The sequence below is a fragment of the Nelusetta ayraudi genome, unplaced genomic scaffold (assembly GCF_046127955.1).
Source record: "Nelusetta ayraudi isolate G7.1 ecotype Tasmania unplaced genomic scaffold, CSIRO-AGI_Nayr_v1 ptg000120l, whole genome shotgun sequence".
NCBI lineage: Eukaryota > Metazoa > Chordata > Actinopteri > Tetraodontiformes > Monacanthidae > Nelusetta > Nelusetta ayraudi.
In genome coordinates, this window is record NW_027466170.1 from 3397618 (window position 1) to 3409797 (window position 12180).

At 47.7% G+C, this 12180-nt stretch overlaps 1 protein-coding gene across 13 annotated transcripts in view; it reads left to right on the forward strand.

Annotated features, from left to right (window-relative positions):
* kirrel3b (kirre like nephrin family adhesion molecule 3b) overlaps window positions 1–12180 on the forward strand; it is a 156806-nt gene that overhangs the window by 137305 nt on the left and 7321 nt on the right. For all 13 annotated transcript variants that reach the window (XM_076049768.1, XM_076049769.1, XM_076049776.1 and 10 more), the window contains exons 8-11: window positions 141–289; window positions 652–779; window positions 1190–1316; window positions 9674–9774. In XM_076049768.1, coding sequence (XP_075905883.1) covers window positions 141–289; window positions 652–779; window positions 1190–1316; window positions 9674–9774 — 505 coding nt within the window. The remainder of the gene's footprint in view (window positions 1–140; window positions 290–651; window positions 780–1189; window positions 1317–9673; window positions 9775–12180) is intronic.

Sequence of the window (12180 nt, forward strand, 5' to 3'; positions counted from 1 at the left end):
CAATGATGATTTATTCACACAAGACAATCTCATTGACACAGAGCCGTGTGGGAAAAACTCTCTCCCATCTTCTTCTTCTCTTTTTCTCTGTCTTACCACTCTCCTCCTCCTCTCTCTCTCTCCCCTTCTCTCTCGACCAGGTGGGCCAAGGGAGGGAGCATCATCAAGGAGGTGTCGGGCGACACCTACGAGGTGATCGTGGACCACTCCTTCTTCACCGAGCCGGTGTCCTGCGAGGTCACCAACCCGCTGGGCAGCACCAACATCAGCCGCAACGTGGACGTCTACTGTGAGTTGCTGGGACCTTGCAGGACTGTCTGTTTGTTTTGCTTTCTGCTGTTTGAGGACTTCCAATTTGGAATTTATATATTCCAACGTGGTGTCCACATAAGCCACTCTATTTAATCACAACAATTGTTGATGATTAAATATCAAGTTGACGTGATATTTTACTTTGGGGAAAAGGAACATTCTACCCCTGTGCAGAATGAACTTCCCTTCTGTTTTTAGGCCTGTTTATTCTGATTGAGCCGTTTATATGAAGCGTTTTTATTCCATTTGGGCTTCTAACCCAATTCTAATTGGAATATTAGGCTCCATGTAAACCTCGAGGAACCTTAGACAGTCAGTGTTTCCTGTTTGTCTCGACAGTCGGCCCTCGGATGGCGGCCGAGCCCCAGTCCCTGCAGGTGGACTTGGGATCTGACGCCGTCTTCAACTGCGCCTGGACGGGAAACCCCTCCCTCACCATCGTGTGGATGAAGAGAGGATCTGGAGTGGTGAGTGTATTGATTCTTTTGTTTTGTTTTGTTTTGGCGAGTGCTTATGGATTTGGAAGAAATGTCAATCCAAACCTTCTGAAACTTTGGGTCCTCTTCGTCGCCTCCTGCTGGTGTGAGATCTACCGAGGTGATCCTGAATTCTGACTCATTCCACCTTCACTTCTGTCAACATCAAAGGGCAAAACCAAGCGTTCCCCTTCCTCCACCGAGTCCAAGACCCTAAATTGGATTTTAATAATTGAGCAGAGTTGCCCTTTAAGGTACAAAAATTGTCCGGGAGCCTTATATCTTTTCTCTTTTTTCCCCCTCTCCACACCTCTGCGCTGCTTTGTCGATATCTCAAAAAGGTTGAAGGCGTCTCGTCTCTTCTGGCCGTCTTGATCTTTTGACACAACTTTTTTTTGCAGGTCCTCAGCAACGAGAACCTCCTGACGCTGAAGTCCGTGAGACAGGAGGACGCTGGGAAATACGTTTGCCGGGCGGTGGTGCCGCGGGTGGGAGCCGGCGAGAAGGAGGTTTCTCTCACCGTCAACGGTAAGACGTGACGCCGCGGACAAGTCGCCAGTCAGCAGCAGCAGGTGCAGAATCTCCAGGCGTTTGCGGTCGATAGCTGAGCAGCTGCGTTTTGATGCGGCCGGCAACAAAAAAATGCTCCTCTGGTTGTCCTGGTGGATTTCTTTTATTTATTTTTTTTAGTGCAGCAGATCATTTTATTTGTATCTGGCTCAGAAACAGAAGCGATAAAGCCAATACACAAACACAAGATGTACTTTTTTTTTTTCCAGGCAACTGGATAAAAGTGGGGAAACAGAGGCGAACTTCCGCCACTGTGATGGTGGCCTTTTTTTGTCACGTCCAACAAACACTCAAATCGCTGCCCTCTTTCGGAGACATTCACATCTGATAAACAGGTGAAATGTACTTCGGCCACTAATTATATTCACTGCGAGTCGCTGTTTTTTTTTTGTTTTTTTTTTGCAAAAGGCGCCCGGCTGACTAATGAATGCCAGCCTTGGCGGGAGACCTGGCAACCCTCAAACAAATGACTTCATTAGCTGCACTTGGTATTCAGGCAGCGACGCCTGGATGCGGGCGGGTTGGGCGGCGCAGTCGTGGAATTCACGCGCGAATCGGAGAAGACGACCTGGAAACGGGGACAAAAAAAGGAGAAAAAAAAAATAGACGGGAAAGACAAAAAAAAAAGAGGCGTGGAGGAGACGAAGCAGCGCTAACGCCGCACGTCGTATCCCAGCGCTGACAAAAAGAGTTTGCCTGTGAGCGACATGTTGGCGCGTAAAGATTGTCGTTTCAAAAAGCCCCGACGTTCGTTCTTTGCATATCAGAGAGGGAGGAGGACGGCAGAATTCCCTCCAGCGTGAGATCACAACACCCCCGCCACTCCCCTCACCACACCCCCCCGAGCAGGAATCCACTCGGAATCAAAGCGCAACAAAAAGACAACAACACAAAACCAAAAAAAGAAATCATGACTAATTCCTTTGTCTCCCATTGTGCTGATTGGCTGTCGTCCTCGGCGCGTCTTCATAATATGTCAAAAGAATGCATAATGTTCCAGCGACGCTTTCATCCCCCTTTTTATTTCCGCGTTCGCTTCGGAGGGAAAAAGAGAGACGGCGCCAGAGAAGGAAGACAGATTGTTTTAATAAAGATTATAACGTTGAAACAACAAGTGCGCGACTCGCTGGGACACACGCAAACAAAGCAGACGTGGAGATGTTGTGCGTCGTCTGTGCAGTCGTCATGTGAGGCTGCCGTGTCTTGACAGGGTTTTTTGTTTTGTTTTGTTTTGTCTTGTTTTTTTTCCTCCTCCCTGGCTGAATTGGTGTTTGACATTCCAAAGCTACCTGCCTCCTCTTTCCCCGCTCCTGAATAATTGAAATTCATCATCTTTCATTTTCCCCTCCTCCTCCTCCTCCTCCTCCTCCCTCGTCCGAGCTGCACGAGAAGTCGTTTATTTACTCAGATCCTCTCGAGGCGACAAAAAAAAAGAAAAAAGGAAAAGTTGTGAAAGTGCAAACACTGCCGGCGGGGCTTCACCTCCGGGTTCCTGCGTTGCTGCGTGTCGATTGGCTGAGACGAGCGGGTGAACGAGTCTTTTTCTCGGCTCCTCTCTTCCCATGGCGCGTTACCGCAACATTTCTAAATATTTGCTTTCCCAAAGAACAACATTATTCCTCCAAAAAAACATCTCTTCTCCTCTGGCCATGCACTCAGGGTTGCCAGGTTGGCAGTTTTTCCTGCAAAAAGACGTGCAGATCGTGATAAGAATCGCAATCTGGAATAAAGATCCACTTATTCAACTCCAGACATGTTCCTATCCAAGAGTGACTTCAGGCCAGAACACAACATAAACACAAGCGTCAAAGACAAGCGCACAAGTGATGCCACGGCGCTGTCATCAGTCACACACACACACACACACACACACATTTACACGCTGTCCTAGCGCTCGCCCACACACACCTGCCTCTCTCAACACACAGCTAGTTTACGCACATGTTGTTGTGATTTGTGAAATAGCAGGATGGAGTTGAAAGTGAAGCGTCGCCGGTTAAACACTTTGTAACTGATGGCTCCGCTGCTGAGGAATCTACATGGGTTATTTTTCTAAGGAGAATACTCCTTATATACTTATATACTTGGCTGGTTTTGCCTCTCAGACCTGGCAACCCTGAGCGAAGTCATTCCGAAAGGCTTGACGCCAACGTTGAAATGCTGTTACGTGGCTGCAGTGGGACCTAGTGGCGGCTTTTCCGCCAGTTCCGCCGCAGTCGTCTGATCATGTGACCTACCAATGCGACGGAAGTCCTCCTGCAGCGAAATGAACATAACAAAGAGAACAAAAAAAAATATTTTTATTTTAATTATGGGATATGTGCAAAAGTGACACTTCTGGTTTGGGGCCTATTCTGCATCTGTGACTCCAGGGGGTGTGACCTCCTTCACGGACACGCCATGGGGGAGCGACCTTCTATCGCCATCACGCAGTAAAAATATACAACTGATCCCAGTGCAGTCGTACAATATATCCGTCACATTCCAATGTTTCCCCGCCCCCGCCCCTCTCCTGCTTCCTTAGAGCCATAATTTAAATTACATGTGTTTATAATTTGTCACTCCCCCCGTCTGTCTGTCTCTCTCTCTCTTGTCTTTTATTCCTCCTTCCCCTCCCTCTCTCTCTCTCTCTCTTTCTCTCCGCCGGCTCGCAGCGTGACACGCCACACAGACGACACGAGGATTCCTTCCCTCCTTGGGGAAGAGTGTAATTTAATTATAATCAAATAGCTAGCGGGGGTGGGGGCGCAAGGGGAGGGGCCGCTTGTGTTCCAGGCGCTAACGGATGCTAACGTCGCTCAGTCTGTAGTCAAACAACTCTGCGAACGGAGGAGTGGAGCGGCTGCACGTCTCAGGGAGCTGGCTGGGAGCGAGCGAGGCGAGATTTTTCTCCCTACGAGGAAATAGAGATAACCACGCCCCCAAAGTCACCCGAACTCATTTGATTGGTCACTGCGAAGTCTCTCGATTCTGCCTCGAGTGCGCCACCTTTGGTGGCTGACGGATAATAATGTTGATTATCCACGCTAGAGGCAACAATTTACTTAAAACAATATGTAGCGTCTGCAGAAAGCACAGCTCAAGAGCCACTTCTTCACTCTGGTTTTGAAATTTCAGTGCTGGGGGGGCGGAGCATCCGCACTCGAGATGATTTATCCAGCACGCACACGCGACCTTCCGCACGCGGTGGCAGTGGCGGCGGCAGTGGTGGTGGCAGTGGCGGCGGTGGCGGTGGTGGCGTGCAGGGAAGTGATCTGACGTGATGTCCGGCCACGCGCGCAACAATTAGCAGAGCACATCGTTTATTTCCTGGTTTGTGTGGCCGCCTTTGTGCGACACACTCTGTCATAAGAACGACACTCGCAGACTCACACACACACACTTGCTTGCAGCACTGGGGGCGTCCCACCGAGAGGGATCCTATTAGGGAGAATCTGGCCGCGTCCCGCAGCGCCTCCGAGCTGGTTGTTGATCTTCTCCCCTCGTTGTGTTTGTCGGTTGCCCTGCTAATTAGCATCCCCAACCCCTTTGAACTGGCAACGGCCAGGTTTAAAGAGGTGCAAAATGAGTGAGGCACTGAGGCAGAAAAAGATTCTTTTCACGATTCACTTTTTCATGCAACGCAGCGACTGACCCTAAAACATCCCATAGATATTAATTTCAGCTTCACTCATCTGACCGGGCAATTTGCTGATTTCCGGACAGATGGGCTCGATGAGTCCAGTTCGGATTCTCTATTTGGAAAGCGGACGCGGCGCCAAAGACGGTCAAGAGAGCGTGAAATGAGCCCCGCCGTGGCATTTTCCACCCCGGGCCTCCACTCCGGCCTTTCAACCGTTGGCCAAGTGTTTTTGTTTTTGTTTTTTTTTTCTCCTCGTTCTCGGCGATGTTGTGATTTGAAATGTTTGGTGATTCAGCGGGGCGGCTTTATTCAAGAAGCTGTTGCTGTGTTTGAGAGCTGCGGGGGGGTCAGTGCGAGGGTGGCGTCACTCTCCGGGAGGAACGTCCACAACAGAGAGGCTGCTGTCTCAAATCTGATCGTTTCCCTTTTTCACTCGGAATAATGAGGGTTAAAAAAAAAAGAAAAAGAAATAGGGTCAGGGGAGGGGGGTGGGGGGGCGCTAAATATATCTGAAGCATGAAACAAGGCCTTCTTTGCACTTCTATCAAAGATTGTCGGTGTCTTTTCGGTGGCTGCCCTGAAACCCTTTGTGTAAAGCTTTATGTTGACACACAAAAAAAAAACAAATGAGATGCTTTTCACACAGTCTCGTCCCAGTTCTCTCTCTATCTCTCTCGCCCAGTTCTTTGAGATCTCTCTCTCTCTCCCCCTATAAGACGACAGACCCAGCCGTGACAAATCACTTTGATCGCTCCGGTATCTGGACGCGGACAATTGTTTGCGTGCATAATGCAAAGGACACGTTCTCTTTTTAAAAGCTTTTTTTCTCTTTCCGAAATGCCCCTCTCTCCCTCTTCTCTCTCTCTCTCTCTCTCTCTCTCTTTTTCTCTTTCTCTCTCTCGCTCTCTCTGCGAGCCGCAAGAAAAAAAGACAAAAGAAAAGACAGGAACTGGAATCGTGCTCCTGAAGAGCCGCAGGATTTGGATGAGGAGCGACTTGTGGCTCGGAGAAGAAGAGGATGCATGTTTTGTTTTTTTTCTTTCATTTATTATTTTTTTTTCCCCGGCCCGCACCATCTGTCCCCGGTTATTATTGTTAATGTCTTTGGTGGTGTGAAGTGAAGACAGCGTGGCTCGCAGGAGGAGAGAGGAGGGGGGAATGGGGGAATAGGGGAGTGGAGGAGGGGTGGGTGGGGGGGGGGTTAGGGAGGAGCGAGGGGTGGAGGTGGGAGAGAGGGGGAGAGTCTCAGCGGCTGCGAAGCAGCGAGCCAAATGAGGCGAGTGTGCCTCTGCCGTCGGGGCGTTTCGGGAGGAGAGCCCTGTGTGTGTTTGTTTGTGTGTGTGTGTGTCTCTCTCTGTACATGTGTGTGTGTGTGTGTGTGTGTGTTGAGCGGCGCCGCCTCGGCTGACCAATTAGAGAAGATGAACTATTGGTGATCGCCTGCCGCCGCTCCTACAAACAGAGCAGCAGCAGAAGGAAGATGAACACACTGCTGCTGCTGCTGCTGCTGCTGCTGCTATAGGCTGGCAATATAGTCAACAAGCCGCTTGATGTCCTCAGACTTCATTGGCCAAATTGTTTTGTCACCAGCGCAGCGGCGGCGGTTCGCAACTGTTTTCTATCGACGATCATTTCCTTTTCGGCCGTCGGTTGAAATTTATTTGCCTGCGTCTTTAAGAGTGCGTTAAAAAGTTGTAGTGGTCGGGCGCCCTTCTCCATCACCCTGCAAGTGGCCACACTGAGGTGTTGTTCTCATCAACACCAGGGTTTTTTGTTTGGTTTTTGTTTTATTTTACGACACAGTTTGGCCTTTTTTATTTTCTCGAGAAACAAACTCCATTCCGATGCTTTGTTTCTTTTTTCCGCCGTTCGCTCCGACTCGAGGAGAGTTTTTCTCTCTCCATTCCCTGTTGTTAACATGGCCGATGTTTTATGATGTTTTTTTTGGTTTTGTTTTTTTTCAACTTTGTATTTCCTAAAATACAGCAGGTAAACAAACCAGTGTGAAAAGCCTTTCAGAAAACTTTAACATTTAGAAAATTCTACCGGCTGCCGCCATCATCTTTTTTTTTTTTAAGGCCCCAGTGTCTCAAGTTTTTGGAGAATCAACAATCATCAAAAAAAAGCAAAGTCACTGAAAACAAAATGCAGAAAAACAAACTACTACTCAAAAAAGCAGTTGGATTTTGCTTCCTTGCGTCCGTAGATGCAGCTGAGGACAAATTCAAGGTCGTTGCAATGTCACTGCCTGTAACAATGAACCTTTACTGGTTCACTCACTGGTCAATCTACAAACACGTACAGTGACAAAACAACTGGACGTTAAGTGAAAGGGAAGCTGAGGCAGTGAGTGTGTACAGTATTCACTTTAGGAAAAATAATGAAAATGAAAAAACGGAGGGGCGTGTCTTATTCTGAGAGGGTCACTCCCCTTGCTGGCAATAAACAGTAGAACTCTGTTGCATCGAGGTCAAGCTGAAGAATGGAAGTATCGATCCAGTTTAAACCGGATGCTGACGCCAAACCTCCTGGTTGGAGATGGTGACCTGCAGACGAGATGCTCCTGCTGCTGCCTGCCGGCCCCTCATTCGCTTTTTGACATTTATGGCTGCGGCTCCGTCTGTTTATTTACGAGCCCGGTACCTGATTTTCCCCCAGAAAACACTTGAAAATCCAGTTTTTCCCCCCAAATTATTGGCAGCACTTGATGTTTTCTTGCAGCGGTGGGCCGACGTGGTCCTCCTGCTCCTCCTGCTCCTCCTCCAGCAGCAGCAGCAGCAGCAGCAGCAGCAGCAACTTCACCAAGGCGCCATCTGGCCGAGTCTCATTAAAATGCTAATTCATTTTAATAAGAGACAGGTAATAAACTGCAATTATGTATCATCAGAGGGAGATGGCGAACGAGCTGGAGTGCAGAGGGCGAGAGAACCTGGCGCTGACTCTCTCACCACGACTCCTCCTCCTCTTCGCCTTCGAGTCTTTGATTTTGAAGAGCTGCGATAAACAGGTGTTGCCGTGAAGGAGACGGAGGCGGCGGTGAATGAGAAACCACAGCGAGGTTGAAGGTTAAAGGTTAACCTTCAACCTTTCACTGTGGTGAGGAGGCGGCTCTTCCTTCTCGTTTCGAAGCACACAGAATCCGTTTGAGAGATGGAGCGAACAACGGAAACTTAGCTGATTAGTTTCACACGTGACTGACTTCAGACGTTAGCTCGGTACGCTAACAGGAAGTGATGCGTAACAACGGCCAATCGGGGAGCCCTGTAATTCTTCACGACCCCCAAAACTTCCTGTCGGTTTTGCTGGAACCAGTGTTTGTTAGCCCGGTGTTTACAGCCTCCTGCCCAAACTGGGGCTGTGATGGACCTTCTGGATGTTTTGTGGAAAAGGGAGAGAGACAGACAGTCTCAGAGGGCGGAGCTGCCACCTGGCTGGTGGCAAGTGGGAAGGGGCTTCAGTGCCCTTTGTGACATCATGGCAGGTTGACCGTCAGAAGCGTGTGCGTGTCCTGAAAAGAGGAGTTTTGACATAGGTTAATATTATTATTTTGATGAGATAACCGTATGCGACCTATAAATGAACAAGCTGAAAAGCTGAACTCCGTCCTCATCGGCTTCTGGCCGTCTCGGCCTTGTGATCCGTGACTTCTCCCGTTTTTGTCCGTCTCTGCGTGGCTGTGAGCTCCTCAAGACCAGAAGGGGTTGGGTAAAGAAAAGCGCGGCTGACTGACAGAACTGGGTCACGTGTGACGTCTCGTCTCGGCTTTGGCGCCGTCACCTGCCGCCAAAAACAGCCTACGGACCAGATGGCAGCGACGGCGCCCGATTAGGCCGAGCCGTCGCCGTCGGCAACAGAACCCGGAGACGGCGCGTCCGACCGGCCTATCTGGCGACACTTTTTCCTGCTTATTTATTTTATTCATTATAGAATTCCTGTTTAGGGTTTGAGCAAAAACCTGGAATAATAATGAAGCTGTTGTGTTGAAAGGATGAAAAAAGAACAAGGGCAAACATTGGAATGTGTGAGGGCGCTGCATGGATCAGCCGGTTTGCCTGATTAATGGCTCATTATGGGATTGCGACCCAGCGCTGCAGTTCAGTGCTTGCTTGTTTTCTGAGTTTTTCTTTTCTTTTTTTTTTTTGCAGATCGATGCGTTTGTTTCGACCTAAACAAGCCTGTTACCACCTTTGCAGCGGACGCTGTTTTTTTTTTATTTTTTATTTTTTTTTTATCCTCCCCTCCTCCAACTATATCCTCTATCTTTAAAAAAAAAAAAAAAAAAAAACTCCTTAATGGTCTCCACAGAGCCACGCTGCCTCTCTGCCTCTCAGGAAACGCAGCCAGGCTCATAAATCAACAGTTGCTCCGTCCAGGATGAGTCCTGGCGCTGCGTTCGCTCGCGGCCCGTCCTTGACTGGATTGTACAGAGTGATGAGCCACGTACGCCGCAATCTTCGCCAGGAGTCCCAAATTATCCGGCACAGGTGTTGCCGCCCAAGAGAAGAAAAAAAAAAGAGCGTGGGGGATGAGGGGGGGTCGGAGGGGGAGCAGTGATGAGGAAATTACGCAGCTGAGAAACTCGTTTTATGGGCGAAATTGTCATGTGACCTGAAACTGGAAATGAGTTTAATGGTTCCAACTTTTTGATTCTTCTCTTTTTTTTCCCCCTCTCTTCCGTTCATTCATCCATCAGGGCCGCCAACCATCTCCAGCACGCAGACCCAGCAGGCCCTGCACGGAGAGAAAGGACAAATCAAGTGTTTCATTCGCAGCACGCCTCCTCCCGACCGCATCGTGAGTACAAAATCATTGCTGTCAACTTTCTGTGATTCTGAGATTCTCTCTCTCACAACCACACACACACACACACACACACACACACACACACAGCCATTGTTTAAAGTCAAGGCTGCCTTCAGTGAAAGTTTTATAAATTCAGGAATTTTCCGACAAAGAACCGAAATTAAAGTTTTCAAGTCTTTCAATGTCAGTCGGGGGTGTTTCTAACTACAGAACTCGACTTAGACACAGAGGGTTGAATAACTCTGTCTTTTCTTTTTATAAAGGTTGCACAGAATGATGATTTATGCAGGGTAACACAATTGTTGCCTGTTTCGAACTGTGACCAGGTGGGAAAACATTTTCTGAACTGCAGCGGAGCCTTCAGGTTCCTGCTCAGTTCAGTTCAGTCCCTCCTTCTTCTTATCACATCATAACTCTTCATGCATCTTACTTAAATGCGGCTCCTTGCTGCTGCTTTTTTTTTTTTTTCTTCATAAATATATTTTTTGCGGTGCACGAATGTAACTTCCTGGGCGGCCGGGTTGGAAACAAACCTGACTGGAACCTCAGTTTGTCATTTAATTCACACGCTGACTCTCTCAGCGTTGATCCCATTAAGATTTATGGAGTTTATAATAAAAAAAAAAAACAGGCCTCTTTCGCCTCCGTTATTATTAATTCCTGCGTTTGAACATGCACTTCGTGTCTCCAAATGTGTGCAGCTAATTGCTGCACTTTGTCATCTTATTTTGTCTTTTATTATATTAATGTCCGGCGTTAAGCAGCGGTATAATTAACCAGCGGCACGTGGACTGTTTCTCCACCACTTCAAATGATCCTCTCCAACTCCACCCCACTGAGAAACAACAAGAAGCTCCTGACTTAAGTCCTCCAAGTCAATTAATGATTCCGTCTTCGCTCGGCGATGAATCTCCGAATGTCGCGCCATGTTAAATGTTTTCACCCGTTTGTCTCCGTGCCTCTTCATCCTCAGTTGTGATTTTTTATTTTTTGTTGTAGTTTCCTTGGTAAACCGTGAAACAAATAACATGAGAGTCGCCTGTAGGAACCCGCAAGTCCAAATACCTACAAGTCAACAGCACTCAAAGTGCTCAAAGTTATTATAATTTGCAGTCTACTGACCTTCTCCATCAAAGACCTTTTTCTCTTTTTTTGCCCAGTTCAGTTCATGCACTTTTAATGTAAGATAATTTTAAAAAGCTCAGTGCAAATGGCAGAAAGTATAAATATCATTACTAGAACTTGAATACAAATAATAATAAATAAACGTTTTATTAAAGTCACTGAATGACTTTTTTTTATGTGGTCATTAATGTTTAATGTTGTTAACACAGAGTCAGGGCCAAACATTAGGAAAACTGTTTATTTTCTCCTCACATATTAGGAAGACTAATAAAAAAACAAAAACAAACATCAAATTAAATTCTTTTAAAGCCTTTAAATGTATATTCTTATGAAGTTTCCACGTGTTGATTAAAAGTTACATTCACCCCGCCGTGCTACGATTTGCACGGATCCATGCGGACGTTGGCTGCTGCAGCAGATGCGGCAGTTATTGGGGGGGGGCTGAGTGAGCCGGCAGCGTCTCTCCACCCCGAGCGTGCCTCTCACAACCCATGAGACGCACACAGCCCATCCTGCTGATGCATCCTGGGATTTCAAATACTTTCCTCACGCGCACGCAAACATCTCTGCCGTCCGTCGCGTCGCTGTGTGTGTTCAACTGCCAAACTCGTCCAGGCACAATTTTAAAGGCTCACACAACAACTTTTTTTGTGTTGAACGGCAACAAAAAAAAACGTGTTTATGAATTTCGACAAAAACATGCGTGCAGTTGATGTTGCTGTTCAGTCAGCAACGGCCGATTCAACGATGCATTTCTAGGCCGTAGCCAATCAGGCGTCGCCCCCTGTAGAATGTCAGAGGTCACGGACGATTGTAAACGCAGGTTCAGTTTGCATCAGGTGCCGCAACACACATGCAATTATGTTCTCTGTGCATTTGTTAGAATTCAATATTTGCGTGCGCATCACAGACACATCATGGAAAGAGAAATATCCGGTGTGTGGGCGGGCTGGTTTGAAAAAAAAACATTTTTTTTTATGGAGACCATTATTTATAACTGAAGAGTTATTTATGAATCCTGAGATGCGCTTGTTGGATGCGCTCCACCTGCAGCTCTTTACTTTTCAGACTCTTCTGACCTTTGCAGGAAAAAAAAACAAGAAAGCGTCCAGTTGCTGTTTCAGCAGCATGAAGTTGTCCTGAAGAGCTTTTTACTCACACACGGACGCAGCGACTGTCGTCTGCGGCTGCTGCAGGAGGATCCGGTGCAACCGCAGAGACACTCGCTGCGTTTCCATGACGGTGTTTAGCAAAGTAAAAGCAAGATTCTGT